Source organism: Cucumis melo, chromosome 1, assembly GCF_025177605.1.
Source record: "Cucumis melo cultivar AY chromosome 1, USDA_Cmelo_AY_1.0, whole genome shotgun sequence".
Taxonomy (NCBI): domain Eukaryota; kingdom Viridiplantae; phylum Streptophyta; class Magnoliopsida; order Cucurbitales; family Cucurbitaceae; genus Cucumis; species Cucumis melo.
This window is the reverse complement of record NC_066857.1, coordinates 7744023-7763708: the sequence shown is the minus strand read 5'-3', so window position 1 is coordinate 7763708 and position 19686 is coordinate 7744023. Positions and strand designations below refer to the sequence as shown.

The following is a 19686-nucleotide window of genomic DNA, read 5'->3' as shown; positions in this document are numbered from 1 at the left end:
GGAGATGAAAAAAAGATATAACCGAAAGACATGTACATGCATGCGAGACACATAATTTCAAAATAAATAGTTTAATTAAAGAAATTCCGTTAATTTCTTTTTAGCACAAATGGGCGTGGCAGATGTGAACTATGAAGAAGGGTACCACTTTGAACAAAATTAATCAATGTGAAAGATAAATGGACATGCTAGCTAGCATTAGCATATAATTAAAACACTCTAATTGCTTTTAATTTTAAAGGATTAAGACATGCTAAATGTTGGGAAAAAATAATGTTCTAGAATTTAATTAAGATCTTAAGAACTTACCTTTGAATGCTCGAATTTTCCTCCACTGTGTTGTTGAATTTGATCACGAATGAGGAATTTTAGAAAAACTTGATTTTTTTAAGACTGTTTGAGGAATCGAAAACTTTCCAGAAAATCAAGGTTCCATTAGAGAGTTTAATAACTCTTCCTATTTATAGCTATATCACATGCAAATCTTATTTGCATCTTAATTTGACACCTAGAGCATCATGAACTACGTGGAATTTACAAACTTAGTTATGGGATGAATACCAACTTCAAGCAAGGAGGTTATTCACCCTCGCACTAAACATTCGATAAATCTATTAAATGTGGATTTCTCTAGTAACTCAACCCTAAAGTCGATCAGCATTTTGACTTTGGTCAAAATTAACTATTTGACTTTTTTTTTTCAAATTTCTAAAATTTTCATTTTGACCTTTCATTAAAATTAATTTAAATCAAAAACTAATTAAACAATTTAGCAAACTATATTTCATTAATCCTGATCAATCCATCGACCAATTTCAAACTTCTATTGATCTATTCGAAATTCCGATACTCAAATCTTTATTGAATATCCAAGCCGTTAAATATATCAAATATATTTGACGGCTTATTTTCAAAATTAATTCAAATAATTCAAATTCCTTTAACATATTGTTCTGAGGTTTATTTTGATATAAGCTAGTAGAGGAACGTAATGAACTTATAGGTTATGGAGTTTAACCGGCTAAACTCTTTAAACCTAGTTAACCAACATTCGTCAACTACTGGAATTGTCCGCTATAGCTCGTAACTACACTTTTCTCACTGTAAATATATTTTTGTTCCTTTGATATAACTATAATTAGTAAGTTGATCTTTCACAGACTGTTCATAATAACAGTTGAATTAAAAGTATCATTTTACCCCCAAAATTACTCTTTGTTCCTTAAGTCACACTCATCATCTAAAGAACAATTGATTTATGGTTTAACAACTAAATGGAATCCCTCTCGGGTTAATGAGAAGATGGAGTTGATCTTTGTTCAAGTCCAGAAGTTCCCACTTAAGAAAACAATCTTTCTAATATCTCTAAAAGTGGGTATAAGCGAATTCCATTTTGCACCCTATACCCTACTATCTACCTTGTCTTAGTCTTGAAGGCTTATTAAGACAACGATGTTAAGCTAATCTCACACATGCAGATCTAAGAATAATTTTGAATAAATAAAAGTTCATAATTAGACTATATTCATGGAGCCTTACTTTATTGGGTTTATGATTATAATGTATAAATCATATATTCAGTAACAACTTATTGAACGATAATTCAATAACAACTTTATTAAAGAACAGAGTATGTTTAATATTTACAAACCAAATAGTTAGACATAAACCCAACACAATAGTGATTCTCCACCTATTTCATTTAGTTCTCCGTCTATTTCATTTTTGCCCAGTATTGTTGTAATATTTTGGTTTTGTATCTTAATTTTCAAATATTCTATTTTAATAGATTTTTTAAAAAAAAAATACAATAATTGACAAACTATTTATACTTTATAAAATAAATCAATAAATGATAAAATTTATTACACTTTATTTTTCTATGATGTATAAATATTTTGTCAAATGTTCTATTTTTGACAATTTTCCTTTTAAACAATTTAATCTTGACATTCAAAAAGGAAAATTTTTATAAATATAACAAATTGCTAAAATATTTGTGGCCGGCGTAACAAAGCCCATAAAGTTAGTCATTTTTTAAATATTTTAGGTTTGCACTTCTGTCTTTTTTCTCCTCTCTGTTGCAACTTTTTCTATTGTCTTTCTTTTATTACTCTTCTTTTTTCTACTGCGATTTATTTCAATCGTCTTTTTTCTTTTTCTCTTCTTTTTTTACGTCGTTTAAATTTAGATAACAAAATCTGATTTCTTTCGATCGTCTTTCTTTTTTCTCTCTTTTTTTCGTTGCGTCCATCGACTTTCTTCTTTTCCTTTTCTTTTACGTCGTTTAGATTAGGGTAACCAAATCTAAAAGATCGTGTATAAATAATCTTGAAAAAAATCGTTTAGATTGAAGTAGCCAAATCTAAATGATCGTGCATGTAAAAAAAATAAACAATTGTGTATCAAAAGAATTAAAAAAAATCGTTTAGCCAAATCTAAACGATCGTGTACCAAAGAATATTGAAAAAATAAGCAATCGTGTACCAAAAGAATCTTGAAAAAATTCATTTAGCTAAATGTAAATGATCGTGTATCAAATTTTGAAAAAAAAATCGGTTAAATTTGGGATAGTCAAATCTTAACGATCATGTAACCAAATCTAAACGACAAAATTTAAACGATGGTGTAACCAAATTTAAACGATCGTGTAACCCAATTAAATGATCATGTAACCAAATTACATGATAGAATTGAAAAAACACAAATTATTTAGATTTGGCCAGATCTAAACGAATAAATCTAAACGATCGTATACCAAACAATAGCCAAATCTAAACAATTGTGTACCAAATATATTACACGCATTGTTGACGAGGTGGTTGATAAGGCATTTTTGATATTTTTCATTGTAGGTCTGTGAATTTTTCCTGTTTTTAGAATTGTTCTATATGTTGTAAATATTTTGCCACTTTGTTATATTTTTTAAAAGACCCCATTCAAAAAACTATATACTTAAATCCCCTACCATCAATGTTCCATTATTACTCATTTAATAAAGAATTTTTCTTTTCAAAAATAGAAAAAAAAACTATATATTCTCACTCTATATAGAAAAAATCGTTGAAAGAAAAATTTATGACACTTGATTTTTCTATAAAGTATAAATATTTCATCAATTTTTATATTTTTAACGATTTCCCTTTAAAACCAAAACTATAATGCCTATTTGTTCGAAGAGAAAAAGTACGTATAGAATGATGCTGATTAAAAAAATGACCCATTATTATTTTGAAAATGTCGTTTTAAGTATAACATAGGGGTGAGAGATTTGAATCGAAAACCCTTTGTCCTCGAGAACAAGCAGATGTTAGTTAAGTTGGGCTCATGTTGACAGCCCATTAAAATATCTTTCGATGGTCAACCTAATATATGTATAGATTTTTTTTTTCTAATTCAATAATATTGGAAGTACAAAGATTCTAACTTCTAAATTTTTTATTAATGATAGAATTAGTTAAACAATTATAAGTTATTTGTAGATTATAAAATTAAAATTAAAAATAGATTTAAATATGGGGTTTTCTAAAAACTATAACAAATCGACAAAATATTTATGTTGTATAGAACAATTTCAAAACACGAAAAAAGTCAACAATAGAAATACCAAAAATGTCCTTATCAATACACGATTAATCGACTGCACGTGCGCGTGTAATTCTTTTTCTAAACGATCGTAAACCAAGATTGTTTAGATATTGGTACACAATCGCGTATCAAGAGCTAAACGAGTGTATACACAGTCTAAACGATCTTGGTTCACGATGTGTACCAAGATCATTTATATTTAGTACAAGATCATGTATCAAAAATGTTTAGATTTTGTACACGATCATGTACCAAGAGCTAAACGATCGTGTACCAATATCTAAACAATTTTTGTTTAAGATCGTTTACCAAGATCTTTTATATTTGGTACCCAATCTTGAACCAAGATCGTTTAGATCTTGGTACACAATCATTTAGATCTGAAAGAGGAAATGTATATATGAGAGATGACAAATATCGTTTAACAAGTGGAAATTTGAAGAAGTGGAAAAAGATCAAAGAAGTGAAAATCAAAGAAGGAAGAAATTCTAGTAGAGGAAATGAAGAAATCACGAACTAGAACAAGCGGGAAATGAAGAAATCATTTATATTTATAAGCATGTTTGAGAATTCTAAATGATATTTCAATACTGATTTAGTAAATGATTTGCAAGACATGAGTTTAGGTATAAGTTCAAAAGTGTATGTTTAAACGCATGAGTTTATGGAAGCGTTATTTATAAACTATTTCTAAGCATGTCTTATGAATATGAAATCTGAAAGAGATCTAAAGCAAGCATGTGTTCAAAATTAAGGTTTTAAGTATGTTTTTATGAATCTATGCCCGTAAGTTCTATGTTACTCTCTATGACCAGTTTATGTGCACATATGGTTTTCTGTTACTAATGGAAAGGCTAACAAGCCTACGTTCTTTTTACATTATTGAAGATGCAATTCATTGTGCCTATATGGAGAATGTTAAGGTTAGAAATGTGCCTTTGTTGAGAAAAGTACGTCATTGACGACGAGTTGTATGAACACCCATGTTTCATGTTATGAATGAGTTAATTATAAAATAAAGTTTATGATATGTATTTCAAAGGTTATAAGTTCAAGTTACATGTTTATAAAATGTGATTTAACTGCATGAATGTTTCTAAAAGCCAAAGATTTATGCATAACTATTTAAGAAAAACATGTTTTATAAAATCATCATTCACCAAGTCTTTCGACATATTCTTTCAAATTGTTTCTCACTTTCCAGGTAGTGATCATCGTGCTAAGCCTGCCACATAGCTACTATTTGCTATTTGTAAGCTGAAGTTGATTTATTATTTAGTTAGCATGTTTATGTTTTCTACATAAGTTTTAAGTTATGAGCCTAGTTTGCTAAGTTGTTATCAAGTCCATGTTGCCACTGAGTTTCTGTCAAAGGTTGCAGTTAGGTAGTCCAAGTTGTTTGCAAAGCATTAAGCTTGCGTTGTTTCTCTTAAGCATGCATTATCTGTGTTGTGACTTCTGGTTGAGTCAGGTTAGGTTGGTTGGCAAGTATTGTCAAATTATGGCAATGCTCGTCAACCCTCACACCCTCCTTTGAGAACAAGTTAGGAGGTAGATAAGAACTCTAAATAGGGTGTGACAAAACAAAGATATTTCTATAGTTTTGTTTCGAAGTCACATTATGTTATGTTAAATTAAATGTATGATTAAACTAAGAGTTAAGTTTACGTTTTAAGTTTTTCCTTACCTAAGTAGGAGAAGACATCCTTGTTGCATCTTATACTTTGAAGGACTAAAACGGAATAAAAAAAAATGTTCAAGGACCATAATTAATATATATTTTTTTTTCAATAAACAAATCTGGAGGGAAAATGACGGAGAGACATGGACGCTTCCCTCCCATTTTCCTTTATTTTCCCCTCTTTCATTTTCACTCTCTTCTTCATCAAAAAAACTTCAACAAAGCTTCAATCTTCCTCTTCGATTTTCTTTTCAGGTGATCAATCTATCTTTCTGCTTCCTTCATTTATGTTTTCTTTCGTTTTCCAAACTGATTTTCTCATCGGATTGCGCCCTCGTCCGATCTGAAGAAGAACACGAAGGACGTTAATGCAAAAGCGCCCGCCGGAAGCTTTTCCGGCTGAAAACTACCCAATATTCGCTTTTCTTACTAACTATATGAGTTTTCTTTAATAGAACTTAATTATTTCTAGTCGGTTCATTACTCCAATATTATCTGTTTCTTTATCTTCATCAAGTTTCGACTATTAGAGATTTTGTGCTGTGATGTGGTGTTTATTTGAGTGCCTTGACTTATTTTTCAGATATGGAATTGGTTTGGATTTTGGAACTTGACTGATTATTATTTTGTTTAGCGTAGAAAAGTGTGAGAGTTTTGTTGAATGTGTGATTTAGGATTTGTGATTGCGTTTTGGTTTCTTTGTGAGGTAGAAGACAATTGAAGCAATGAAGAAGATGAATGTGCATTATTGCGGTGTTTATTAAGTACGAAGGAATATATGATGGAGGCTATGAGGTACTTGGTTATGTCAGAATCAGAATTGTCTATTTATTTTGATACGGTTTTTTTTTTCTTTTTTTAAGTTTTGTCAATCAACAACTTAAAATAATATTTCGTTGATTCAGAAAGAGCTAACTGGAGTCAGTGTACCAACAAACATGGCCTTCAAATTCTAATTTGTGAGCGGATAGTTTTCTTTGTCTTGTGTCTTAACCTCTTACCAATATATATTTTATTGTATTTATTAGTGAATCTGTTTACATCATTATCTTTGTTTTTGGGTTGTTAGTTCAATAACATCCATGCATATAGATCAATTAAACAATACTCAAATTGACATTAGAATGGTTTAATCTTCAAGAATAAATTATTACTCGTTCGTAGTGTATAATTTATTAAACATTTAAGTGCAATTGAAAAAAAATAAAGGGCAACCCTTGTATTAAGTTTTTAAATACTTGAATTATTGTAGCATGTATACTAAAGAAAAAAAAAATTATTATAGCATTTGATTTGGAATCGCTAGAATATCTTTGCCAAATGGTTTTCTTTTTGCAATAAGTGATTTTCTTAATTTGTTTGGTGATAATTCTTTGTCATTTATTTGTAGGTTAATTGGAACTGTTCTTGTTTTTCTTCAAGTAGTTTGCTCTCCTTGCATGTGTCATTTTGTACACAAATTACAAATTCATTCCTAACAAAATCATTTATTCATATTGAAATGGGATAGATGTGTATTTATTTTTGTTTTTTAGTTTGCATATGAATATTTCAATGTTAGTTTTTTCTTCTCTTTCACTTTCATATGTGTGTGCGCTATGATTTTTCTAATAGTACGTATTGTTTCAAGTTGTATTTTACCTATAAGATTAATCCATTATAAAACATGATCTTTAAAAGCTATAACGTTGCTAATATTAAATCAGAATTTGAATGACCAATGATTCATGGATCAAAAATTCTGATGTGTTGAGTATATTTTGTGTTTATTTAATTTATAAACTTCATTCATACACGATTTACTTATTTATTTACCTTTTCACATTCTTAAATATGTGGCCTATAGAGGTACTTTTCACATAAAAGGCATATATGTTGTTTCTTTTATTTATTTCTTTATATTGGAAAGAATTCCAATATATTGTTTTAATTGATTCACAGAGCACGTGCTCGGTCTTTTATACCTTGTAGAAAAACTTTTGGGTTAATGACTTTTTATATTTGTTTGGTTGTGAATTTTAGAGAGATAAGTGGATATGTATGTCCTTTTTCTGTTTCAATGTTTATAAAGTTGGATATACAATTTTGGTTGTAAGAAGCAAAAGAAATTTGGAGTTGAGTTCAGTTTCCCGTTTTGTTGGCTTTCAATTGCCAATTCTTCCAATCAACCCTCGTATTTGACCCGTCCCACCCGTATTCGTATGGTCACACATGGTGGGTCGTGTCCAAAAGAAAAAGGATAATTTTTTTGGTTTCCCATGGTTTAAAGAAACCATAAAAAGTAGAAAATCTTGGATATAATAAAGTAGAAAGATAAAGTTATCAATCATCGAAACGCCAACAAATGGATCCATTTCTTTTTGCCGTCCCTTTTCCGTCTGCCCGTCCTGCCTTCCCCCTCTCGTTGCTTTCTTTCCTGCTTGCTTATCTCTCTATACCCTTATCTGCTACCACGTAAATGGAAAAGCAAAAGTCTGAAACCCATCTATTTCTCCGTCATTTTCATTCACTCTAAGCTCTTAACATCCAACTATTTGTCAATATGTGCGTGTGTTAGGTAGTAGACCATAGCTGCCACTTATAAGTCATTTCTGCTTTTCTAAGCACAAATATATGTCGCTATGCATATAATACAACATGGTATGGGCGTGCATGTGTATCTTAATAAAATAAAATAGCTGTTTAAAAGTACTCGAGCATTACATCGTATTTTATTTCCTTTTTTGGGTAAACAATTAAAACTCGAGATTCCTGCTTGGTTGTTTCTGTCTTCCTTAGTCTCTTATTCATTCCTAGCTATTGCTTGGTGCTTCTAACTCCTGCACTTAGAGGCAGATTTCCAAGCGTAGGAAGGTACGTTTCGTGCCGATCAAAAAAATTCGAACATATTTTAATCAACCCGTATGTCATCTAGAGTTAAATTCTTTAGGTTGTTTTCCTATTCACTGTTCTGAATGCCACACTTTCCGTTGGAGGCCTTGTCTATCTTGTTGATGTAGATGATGGATTCATTCATAAATTTTATACCGTGGATTTCTCTTTTGTTCGTTGTTTGATCGAGTGTTTCATGCAGCTTATACGCCTAGTAGAGAATTTTCTTAAAAAAAATAATTTCTTGGTTGGAGAAAATGGAAGACGGAAACCCAGATGCTTCTTCAAACAAAGCCCCCTCTGTTTCTCAGGTACAGAAACGGACTAAAAATTTAACTAAATCCCTCCTCCCGGTTTTTGTTCAGGATTTTTAAGATTCTATTACGGCTAACTACAGGTGGTAGAAGAGTTGAAAGAGCTGTGGGGTATAACCTTTCCGGTCACTGCCATGAACTTCTTGGTGTTTTTTAGGCAGGTGGTCTCTGTTTTGTTCTTGGGCAGAATTGGAAGCCTGGAGCTAGCAGGTGGCGCACTAGCTATAGGATTTACAAATATTACTGGCTATTCTGTTATGGTGGGTTTAGCCGCTGGATTGGAACCCATATGCAGCCAAGCCTACGGAAGTAAAAATTGGGATCTCCTCTGTCTTTCTCTGCAACGCATGATCTTAATCCTCCTCTTTGCAACTATACCCATCGGTTTTCTTTGGCTCAACCTAGACAACATCATGGTATTTTTAGGTCAAGACCATCTAATAACAAGTATGGCGGCTATTTACTGCATTTATTCTCTGCCAGACCTTTTAACAAACACCTTATTGCAACCATTAAAAATATTTTTGAGGTCACAAAAGGACACGAAGCCCATGATGTATTGCACTCTAGTAGCAGTTGGCCTTCATGTGCCTCTGAACTACATGATGGTGGTGGTGCTGGGGATGGGGATACGAGGAGTGGCAATGGCTTCGGTGCTTACAAATTTGAACATTGTGGGATTGATGTCTGGATACGTGTGGGTATGGGGAAGAAAAGGGGAGATGAGATGGACGTTGAAGTTGGGAGAAGTTTGTGGAGGCGTGGGGCCAGTGATGAGGTTGGCTGTACCGAGTTGCTTGGGAATATGTTTGGAGTGGTGGTGGTATGAAATAGTGACAGTGTTATCTGGTTATTTATCCAATCCAACGTCGGCTGTGGCGGCCACTGGGATTCTCATCCAAACTACAAGCATGATGTACACCGTACCCCTGGCTCTCTCTGGTTGTGTCTCCACCAGGGTAAGTTCCTTCTCCAATCTCTTATTATTTTGTTTTTTTGGCTTTTCTTTCTTGGTCGTATCTATAAATCTAAAAAAAAATTGTGCAAATATTAACTGTCTAGATTTATCTCTGGCAAACTGTGATTATGATTATCATTGCGTATTATTTAATCATTAATTTTTGATAAGTAAATGCTTGCTTGTTTATAATGTGAAACAACAAAAAACTACTATATTATGCTAGTTTAACATTTGTCAATTGTACAGTTTTGCCGGTCATTATCCCGTCATGGTCAACTGGTAAAAACCTTCCATGGAGTAAAAGTATATATTGACAAATTTGCACCAATAACCCACGTCATATTCTAATCCAATATTTTGATTTGGAACCTTTCATTTTCAGCCGTCTCTCTCTCTTTTCTTTGGTTGTAGGCTTATCAGCATTTTTAGGACATTTTGTATTCTGACACGCATGTATATGAATTCCATATTTTCAAAAGGGCTCGAGATGCTTAGTGGGTTTTCCCAATTTAGATTAGACCTTAGTGGTTCTTACTCAGAAGGTGTCTCCGTCCACTTCTTGTGCTGGTATCTCTCTGTTTGGGTAGAACACTCTTTTCGATGTATTTTGACAAATTGTTTAGCCGCCCGTTCATCTTCAGCGCAAGAGCACCCATCAGTAAGCTATCACGCAATCTTGAAAGAGTGGTTGTTTTTTCTCTAGGTAAACTTTCTGGCTATCTCTGTACTTTAAATCTTTCATCGCAGAGCGATTTAGGGGCCTTAGTTTTTTCCTTACGGTGATAATTTTCCTTACGGTGATAAAATTTCCCCCCTCAGTATCTTACTTGTCAGTGTCACTCTATAGCCCTATATTTCAAGATTAACTCTTGTTAATTTTTTGGTCATATCTAGTATTAAGATTTTGCCCTGATTTTACGGCTAGGCGAATCAATACTCAAATTCCAATCTCAGTTTTGTGGTTCTCATTTCCGGCAGTTTGATTGTCAGATCAGTCCAGCAAGATGCCTGTTCTTCCAATTGAAAAAAGAGGGTAGACATTAGGTTCATTTTTTTCACTCGTAGGATCTGGATTCTTCAGTTGTTTTGTTTACGGTTTTTAACTTTTGTTTCCATTCTTCAAACCTGTTCCGCAAGTTGGAAAAACTGTACAAATCAAGACCCAAATTCCCAACATTTCGGTGTTTCAGATGTAGAAAGAACGCAAAAGTGAATCTTGCTGGGAGATGGCGAAGCTATAACCTGCATTCTTTCCTTGACTTTCTAAGCAATGCCTTGTTGCAAATAGGAAAAGCATGTGTAGTCTTTGTTAGGCTTGGAATTAGAAAGTATGAGTTTATATAGCCTGGGTTTGAATTATACACCAAAAAAATAAACATAACTAATTACAAAAAGATTATTGAATTATGAGTTTCTGTACTTTTTGGGTTCAATGATTTAAAATTTTAGCATCTAATATAAAATTAATTTATTAACTTCGGTTTATAGGTAATTTTACTTTTTAACTTGAAGTTAAACCCATTTAATCATCATGAATCTAACCCCAATCTAATCTGAGTTCTCCGTTAACAGTAAGGTTTTAGTTATATTACCCTTTGTTTGGGTAAATTATGCCTATTTGTACGTCTGGGAGGGAAGATCCATGATGCTAAGGTAGCATGGGTTTTGAAGAAACCGAGGGGATGAGAACAGGGCAGCTGGTGTACGAAGGGACAGAGGCCTGTCTCCTTGATGATTGAAAAATATGTGCATGATGGGTCCAGTGAAAATATTTTAGTCAGAGGTGGTTATACACTCTCTTTCTAGCTGGCTAGTATTATCTCGTATAAGCAATGCCACGATTATTGTGTTGTGACCTATTGTAGGACACATCATTTTTCTTAGGACAAACAAAGTTTACCTCGGCTATTAAAAAAAAATTATTGAAATTTGGATAAAAGTGTTAGAATTTGTGGGTCTAACCCTTAGGGACTTTTGTGAAAAAAATTATTTATGGAAAACTTACCATAAATCTTTCTTTTTCCTTTTCTTCTTGTATCCGTATGTATTCTATTTAATCTCTCTTATTTTACTTTTGTCAATCATCAGAAAATAATAAAAAGAAAAATTTCGTGGTTTTTCTCTCGGTACTTGGGTTTTCACGTAAATTTGTGTGTTGTTTGTCTCTACTTTCATTATGGTATTAGAGAGGGACTTGAACAAGCCCTAAACAACACAACTAGTGATGGAAATCAGAGGGGACAATCGCCAGTTTTAGCACCACCGTCGCCGCCCCCATCGATGCTTGGATTAACATTGACATGGATGAATGGTTCTGCCGCCTTTAGAAAATACCAGGAAATATAATTTCGCAAATTTTCTCATCTTCCATGTGATCAGAAACCAGCCACGCACTAACGTCGAAAGTCCAAACACTGCTGTCGGAGCTACGCATGTCCGTCCATCCTGTTTAGACGTCGTAGGTTGACCTACTATGCCACCCTTGCCTTCATCTGCGGCGTGTAGTGTCCCCTACATGTCGATTCATGTGTTGCCATCTAATTTTGGCTGGCCCTATGTCACACCCCACCTCGTACAAGTCCTTGATTGGTATGTGAGACGCGATGCGACTTGGGCATCCTGGACGCGTCTAAACGCCAAAGATACTCATTCTTAGGGTCCTTAGACTATGTTTAATTGTCTCATGACCTTCTTAAAACTTAACTTATACTTAACAAAAATATTTAGGCGATACGAATACATAACATAGAGAAGTTAACCCAACTAGAACTTTATTAAACTTCGATAGGTGTTTTACAACAATTCTTACAACAAATACATACACATAACTCTTAAGACTTAAAAGGGTAAAAAATGTCTTGGCAGTCTCTTCACCTAGCAAGCCCTTCAAACTTCTCTTACTTGGCCTTAATGCTTGACTCCTGGAAGGTGAGATTTAAAAATGTAAGTCTAAAGACTTAGTGAGGTTTTAGGAAATCCTTTTCGTAATATCAGAGAGAATACCACTTCATATAAATACAGAAACATCAATTCATAATAACATTTCATTTCACATAAAAGCTTCATTGTGCATAACACACTTTAATTACGATACATTCCTCTCGACAAGGACACCGAATCATTCTCTACGCTAGGTCACGTAACTTCGCGTTTAGACTATTGTAACAACATCCGAGAATATACAGATTTGCCATTGTTACGATACGTTCCTCTCTTTTTCTTCTTCTCGTATAGACACTTTGGCAGCAATTCAACATTTAAACTTTTCTCTTCAAATTCTCAGAATAACCATGACCAATAATTGGTTGTAGACCCTTATTTATACTAATCCTTAAACAAGCTTAGTCACCTTAAGCTCTTGATAAGTCGACACCTCCTGTTTCTTAGTGGTACACGTGTAATCTTAATATTTAACTTAATCATGTTTAATGTAAACTTTACACGTGGCCCATTAAGTAAATTTAGGAAATTTTTAAGAAGTTTCATTGTTTCTTCTTGCTTAGTCCTCACGTAATGCCTTGATCGCATAGTAGCACTTGAATTTCAACCGTCTTCCTCGCAAACTATTTTAGTCCTCCACTTCTTCTTGCCTAATCTTACTTCAAAACACTTAGCCAAAATTTTACTTCTTTGTTCTTAATTTAGGTGCGGGTCTTACATCCCCATTGCTTCTGGAGTCTAATTCGTATGCCTTGTCACTCATTGACCTTAGTTATCATCTCGATGTTAGGAACCCTTAAATTCACTCAATATTTGAGATTGGTGAATCTTCAACACATTCTAAACCTAATGTGCAAGCTTCCTCTTCTTCTTCGGGAATAGCTCAACAACAACTGAAAAAGCTTCGACAGCAGATTGCAACAATTGGGGCTACCCTAGGGACGACACCTCCTGCTTCTTAGTGGTACACGTGTAATCTTAATATTTAACTTAATCATGTTTAATGTAAACTTTACACGTGGCCCATTAAGTAAATTTAGGAAATTTTTAAGAAGTTTCATTGTTTCTTCTTGCTTAGTCCTCACGTAATGCCTTGATCGCATAGTAGCAATTGAAAAGGCTTCGACAGCAGATTGCAACAATTGGGGCTATCCTAGGGACGACATCCAACACTCTTGTATCGATGTATTCTGAGAATCTGGTAACTTCGTTCCCTACTTTATCTTCTTCCTATGTGAATGAGAATGCTAGTTCAACCACACTTGAAGCTATTGTCCAATCAGGTATATCTTAGCCCTTTAGTCTCATTAGTATTAGTGGTAAGAATCCTTGGATCCTAGACTTTGGTAACACAATGATAGAAATAAAACATACACCGCAGAAATCAAATCAAGATTCTACCCTAATTGCACTTAATTAACATGAAACCTTAAATCGTAAATTAATTTGAAATTAAGTTTTTTTAAGGAAACTTACATTTGAAGCTCTGATTGTTGCTTGAACCACCGTTAGGATTCTGCTATCCTCCAGACTCGAAATTGGGTTGGACACATTAGATGAAAGAACCGAGAGCGAGAAAGAGATGGAAATGGAATTATGGAATAGGGTTGGGCCAGTATATTTTGATTTAAAAAATTACAATGGAAAAACTAGTACTCAAATTTTTGTCTTAAAAAATTCCAACTCTTTATAAAAGACCCAAGTGTCTAATTTATAGTGAATTTACATGCAAAGTTGTATGTAGATGCAAGTTCATGGACCAACAACACATAACCCACTAACAATTAGTGGACTTAATGTTTTCATAGTGTGGCAACACCTAGTCCACTATAGTTAATGGATTATCTATTAAAATGTTGGATTTTTCCCTTAATTTTTGTCGAAGGGCAATAATTTCATTTGGTTAAAGTTGAACTTTATCTTTTTAAACCAAAAGTCAACATTTTGACTCTTTATAATTTTGGCCATCTGGGCTAATTTCGACCTCCCGAGCATGAATCTGAATTCATCTTCTCAAGATTCAAATCACATTTGAATATATTGTCGGTCAAGATTTGACTTTTCACGACTTTGACTATTTTCATCATTTTCGAGCTTTCGAGTGTGAATCCACATTTATATCTTTAAATGTAGTAACTCAAACTAAACTAATCTACACTCCAAACAAAAATTGTTATAACTCAACTATAGTAGTGTATGACCATAATAATCGACTTCTCGTCCCAAACATCTCGAAAGTGGTTTTACATGGAAACTTCTTAAATAAGTTTCGATTAAAGATCGAATTCTACTATATAAAATAAGAGTTGCAAACTTTCTTTTTTATGTAGAAAGAATAAACTCTTTATAAGAAAAAACTCTCACAACTCAGGTGACTTGGAGTGGTTTAGTAATCACGGTTCCATCTATTTGTAGTTTAAAGAAATTTGACCTGGAAGCATTCCAATGACCCAAAATTAACTTTTGATTAGTATGTAAGATCTAATACCATGTATTGGTCATGAACAAAGTGTAAGATTCAATAACTACGATGGTCATCCAAGGATTTTTTTCATACTATGAATTTATAACGTGTAGACAAGCACATATAGTGTGTACTATATTCTTGTTTAGCAATAACCTCACTTCTACGGCAGGAAAAAAACAGAAAAATTATAAAAGAATAAAATAAAATAAAACAATAATAACTAGGAACATAAGAATTTAGGTAAAAAAATTCACAACTCCAAGAAAGACCATTGACCAGCAAAAGTCCACGATCATACATAATTGTCTCTCTTAACTTCAATTAAAAAATTACTCTCTTAAATATTTTAACTAATAAAATTAGAGAATAAAAAAGGAATTTAATTAGGGTTTTTTATTTCTTTAGGTTGTATGTACTTAAGTAAGTTAAGGTCTCAGAAGTTAAGGTCTCAGCTGAAATGCGTACTTAACATTCTCTTTTAAAACAAATTTAGAAGATTAATAGTTTTATATGAAGATTATTTTATTTAAAACTCATGAAGATACGAAAGGAGCTGACAAAATAAGAAAAAAAAAAAAAAAAAAAAGAAATCCCAAAACGTTTTTGATGTGGTGATGAGCATGTGATGTATCGATGGGAAAGTGCAGGTAGGGAATGAGCTGGGAAGTGGAAAACCAAAGAAAGCGAGAGTTGCAGCAATGGTGGCATTGGGATGCGCATTTGTGATAGGCGGAATAAACGTGACGTGGACGGTGATTCTGAGGCAGACATGGGCCACACTTTTCACAGATGATGTCTTGGTTAAATCATTGGTCTCTTCTGCTTTGCCAATCATAGGCCTCTGTGAGCTTTTCAACTGCCCGCAGACCACTGGCTACGGCATCCTACGTGGCACTGCCCGTCCAGCTGTTGGTGCTCGTATCAATTTAGCCTCCTTTTACCTTGTGGGCACCCCTGTTGCCTTGGGCCTTGCTTTCGGCCTTAAACTTGGGTTTGTTGGGCTTTGGTTTGGGCTGCTCTCGGCCCAGCTCGCTTGTGCTGTCTCCATGCTCTACGTGGTTGTTGCCAACACTGATTGGGAGGGTGAGGCTTTGAAGGCTAAAAAGCTTGCTGGCTTGGAAATGACTCCCACTACTGTTGCACAAGAGGAAAGTAAGAAGTTGCTTGATGAAAATGAGCATCAGCATCATATTTTTTAGAGAAATAGAGAAAAGGACCCATCCATAATATAAGCCAAATTGAAAGGGTTTTTTTTTTCTTGTTTCGTTTTTCCTTATCATTTTAATCTTCTTTTCTTGTCTTTTTGGTTGTGGGTTTAACACCTTTAGAGAATGTTGTACAGTTCCACTTCCAAGTGATGGATGATTGACTGCTTGTTGGTTGGGGTAAGGCTTTGACTCAGTGCTTATGTCTCTTTTCTTTTGTTTTTTTTTAAGTCGTCCACCATGCAATTTTTAACTCTTTCCAAGTGATTCTTAACCATCATTAATTGGTTAGTAGTAAATAGGGGCACGACTTTGATAAAGAGCTCAGAAATATCTAATTTATTGAAGATTCTTATCCATCACGACTCAAACACTCATGGATATAAAAGAATAAAATGTTGCTTCCAACTAATTCTTCTTATTTTGTCCAAATCATAAAGAATCCAATTATATGGAACAAACAAGCAGACTTATTGGTCTGTTTGAATTTAGGAGGGGAGAACGCAATATTCAAATACATATATTGATGAATTTGATTAGGTAGTGTTTACTTACGTACATTGATCATCCGGTTAAATTGACTCCATTGCAGAGAAAGTGAAATTTCTTTGACGGTATTTTTGACAAACTTAACTATTATTGTATTTAAAAGTTCGCTGGTTTTGTTTACTTCCATATAAAATCGTAATGAAATTGCTATTCGTGTTTCTAATTAATTAAAAGGGTTTCTTTTAAAAAATATAAAAAAACGACAAAATATTTACGATCTATAGAACAATTCTAAAAACGAAAAAAGTTTAGAGACTTAGTTTGTAAAATACAAAAAATGTTCTATCAACCACGTCATCAACAACACGCGCATAATATATTTGCGATCGTTTAGATTTAGTTATTGTTTGGTACACGATCGTTTGGATATGGGTACAATTTATCTTTTCAATTCCATCGTTTAATTTTGTTACATCATTTAGATTTCTCTAAACGATCGATTTGTTTTTTTACGTTATCGTTTACATTTGGCTACTCTAATCCAAATGATTTTTTTTCAAGATTCTTTATACACAATCTTTCTTTTTTTACACGATCGTTTAATTTGGTTACTAATTTGATTACATGATCGTTTAGATTTGGTTATACAATCGTTTAAATGATTTTTTTTTACATTTAGTACACGATTTTTTTAATTTTTGGTACACGTTCGTTTAGATTTCTCTAAATGATAATTTATTTTTTTTACATGATCGTTTACTTTTTTTACACGATCGTTTACTTGACTACTCCAATCCAAATGATTTTTCTTCAAGATTTTTCATACACGATATTTTATTTTTTTAACACGATCGTTTACTTTTTTAAACGATCGTTTACATTTAGCTACTCCAATCTAAATGATTCTTTTTCAAGATTCTTTATACACAATCTTTTTTTTTTTTACTCGTTTACTTTTTTACACTATCGTTTACATTTGGCTACTTCAATGTAGTGACATGGATCCTATTATCATAATGTTTTTTTTTTTGCTATTATCATAATGTTTTTTTGCTATTTTTGCAAATGTTGCCCTTTTTTCAATGAAAGCCAATGATATACTAATAGACATTGATAGAAATTTGTTATAAAATCTAAAATTTTGCTATATTTTGTAAATATTTTTAACAATTTTGTCATTTATAATAATTTTACATAAAAAATTTTAGTTTATTTAAAAATTATATTATTTTAAGAAAAATTGTAATTGGTAGCAAAATAATATAGATATTTTGTAAATGGGTCTTTTCAATAATATAGCAAAGTGGCAAATTATTTACACTTTATAGAACAATTTTAGAATGCAAAATACCAAAAATATCCCAATAAACGCCCGATTAATCATAGGCGCACTCCCGATTAATGTTAATAAATGATTATTAGACTCCATCGTGTAGAAAAATATACAATTGGTACACGATCTTGTAAATTACCGTATATATAAACGATAAAAAATAAATGCTAAACGATAACAACATACTTCATATATAAACAATCGTGTAAATTATCTTTAACGATTATCTCATATGTGCGTCTGATCATGTATGGAAGTATAAATGATAAAAAACGATCATCATACACGATTCTGTACATTACCATATATATTAACGATAAGGTAATAAACAATAAAAGATGACGAAAAAGTTTAGATATAGACAATCATGTAGAGTAGCTTCAACGATCATATAAATAAGTATCTCATAATTACAAAAATACCATCAAAATGAAGAGGCTATAAAAGGGTGAAAGAACTTGCTCAGACTTTTTCGTCCATCATCTTCCTTGTCAATAGTTTATATCCTGGTAACTACTTCAACAGAATTGTCGCGATCGACGATCTGACTTGCATACAAAAAGGTCTGAATCTATATTCATTTCAATCTATCTCCATCATCTATATATATATCTACCACGATCTATTTCGCATACAAAAATGTCTGAATCTATATTCATTTCAATCTATCTATATCTATCACGATCTATCCAGCATACAAAGATGTCTGTTTCTATATTCATTGTATATATTTCATTGAATAATTTATATTAGTGTTTTTTTTTACAAATAGATAGTGAGCAAGAAGCAACAAATCATCATGTAGCAAATCAATAAAGTGTAAAGTAAAGACAGAAGAATGAAAAATTAAGAAAGAAAAAGAAATAATGGTAACAAACTAGAATGTGAATATCTGTTTGTATAGTATTGTATATTTGTGCATCTTTTTTTGTATGGCGCTCTGTGTAACGACCCAACTCTTTATACTAAGCCGAGGTCATTACTAATTAAAAGATAAATAGAATTTCTTTAATTAAAATGGAAAATAAAACAAAATCTTAAATTACTCAATAAAAGTCATAAACAAATGTATATAAAAATAAAATTAAAAAAAATAAAATTCTAATTCGGGCCCTATCTAGTTTTAAAAGGAGAAAAAAAACATAAATACTGAAATCTGAACAAATAACATAAAACGGAAGCAAAAGTATTCTCTATGGCTCGCCACGGTCACTTTTTGTCATTCGCCAGCTTCCCTCTACCCTTACCTCTACCTCTGCCTATAAAATTAAACAAGAAAGAGTTAGTATAAAAAGATACTCAGTAAGGGACCTAGTTAACTTCCTATTAGAGTTAGTAAAGTGGTACCCCTAAACTGGCACATTCTCGAATACGTGCAATCTGTGATCCCGAGGGAACATATCAAGTCTTCGGTGAACCAAAAGGAACACCTAGGACAAACTAGTCTTTAGTGTACCCAAGGAAACACTAAGACAATCAGGCTGTGAGTGACTCCGTCGAATCGCTCATACTCATGTCTATGTCATACTGGACTAGTGATCCTGTTGGACTACACAGTCATAAAAAGGTGGTGATCCCGAGGGTTACCAATGTGAATAACAGTACACCCTATCCATAGCATGAACATATCATCACATCAATACATCATCATAAATTATAATGATCCGAACTTTTAAACTAAGTTAAGGTCATTACTTAAAAGATAAACATCAAAAGACACTTTTTGGAAAAGAGGATAACTAAAATCTTTATAAAATTAATATCAAGACGTTCACAAAAGAACATAAGATTTTCAAAATTAACAAAAATAATTTGAAAACGTAACCCGCGGGTTCTA

General features: G+C 32.7%; 1 protein-coding gene and 1 long non-coding RNA gene across 7 annotated transcripts; both read left to right on the top strand.

The window, feature by feature from the left end:
• Positions 1–5402: 5402 nt before the first annotated feature.
• LOC103500050 (protein DETOXIFICATION 54) lies at positions 5403–16265 on the top strand. 5 transcript variants are annotated; one of them, XM_008463236.2, is made up of 6 exons: positions 5404–5524; positions 5980–6064; positions 6175–6228; positions 8343–8451; positions 8538–9413; positions 15470–16265. In XM_008463236.2, exons 4-6 carry the CDS (start codon positions 8398–8400, stop codon positions 16019–16021), a joined length of 1482 nt encoding a protein of 493 aa, XP_008461458.1. In that variant the 5' UTR covers positions 5404–5524; positions 5980–6064; positions 6175–6228; positions 8343–8397; the 3' UTR covers positions 16022–16265. The 5 variants fall into 5 exon arrangements, with proteins under 5 accessions (XP_008461457.1, XP_008461458.1, XP_050945813.1 ...); XM_008463235.2 differs by lacking the exon at positions 6175–6228 and having other exon boundaries at positions 5403–5524; XM_051089856.1 differs by lacking the exon at positions 6175–6228 and having other exon boundaries at positions 5408–5524; positions 5976–6064.
• On the top strand, positions 9433–15463 carry LOC103500049 (uncharacterized). Of its 2 annotated transcripts, XR_007823569.1 has the most exons (3): positions 9626–10118; positions 13146–13319; positions 13434–15463. It is a non-coding gene; the product is annotated as an uncharacterized LOC103500049 (long non-coding RNA). The 2 variants fall into 2 exon arrangements; XR_001764107.2 differs by lacking the exons at positions 13146–13319; positions 13434–15463 and adding an exon at positions 10341–10890 and having other exon boundaries at positions 9433–10118.
• Positions 16266–19686: the final 3421 nt, after the last annotated feature.

Excerpts from the sequence above, each read along its gene's own strand:
- LOC103500050 (XM_008463235.2), top strand. The coding sequence starts at position 8,398 with ATGGAAGACGGAAACCCAGATGCTTCTTCAAACAAAGCCCCCTCTGTT. Across the intron at positions 8,452-8,537 it reads AAGCCCCCTCTGTTTCTCAG|GTGGTAGAAGAGTTGAAAGA; the intron begins GTACAGAAACGG and ends GGCTAACTACAG. Across the intron at positions 9,414-15,469 it reads CTGGTTGTGTCTCCACCAGG|GTAGGGAATGAGCTGGGAAG; the intron begins GTAAGTTCCTTC and ends GGGAAAGTGCAG.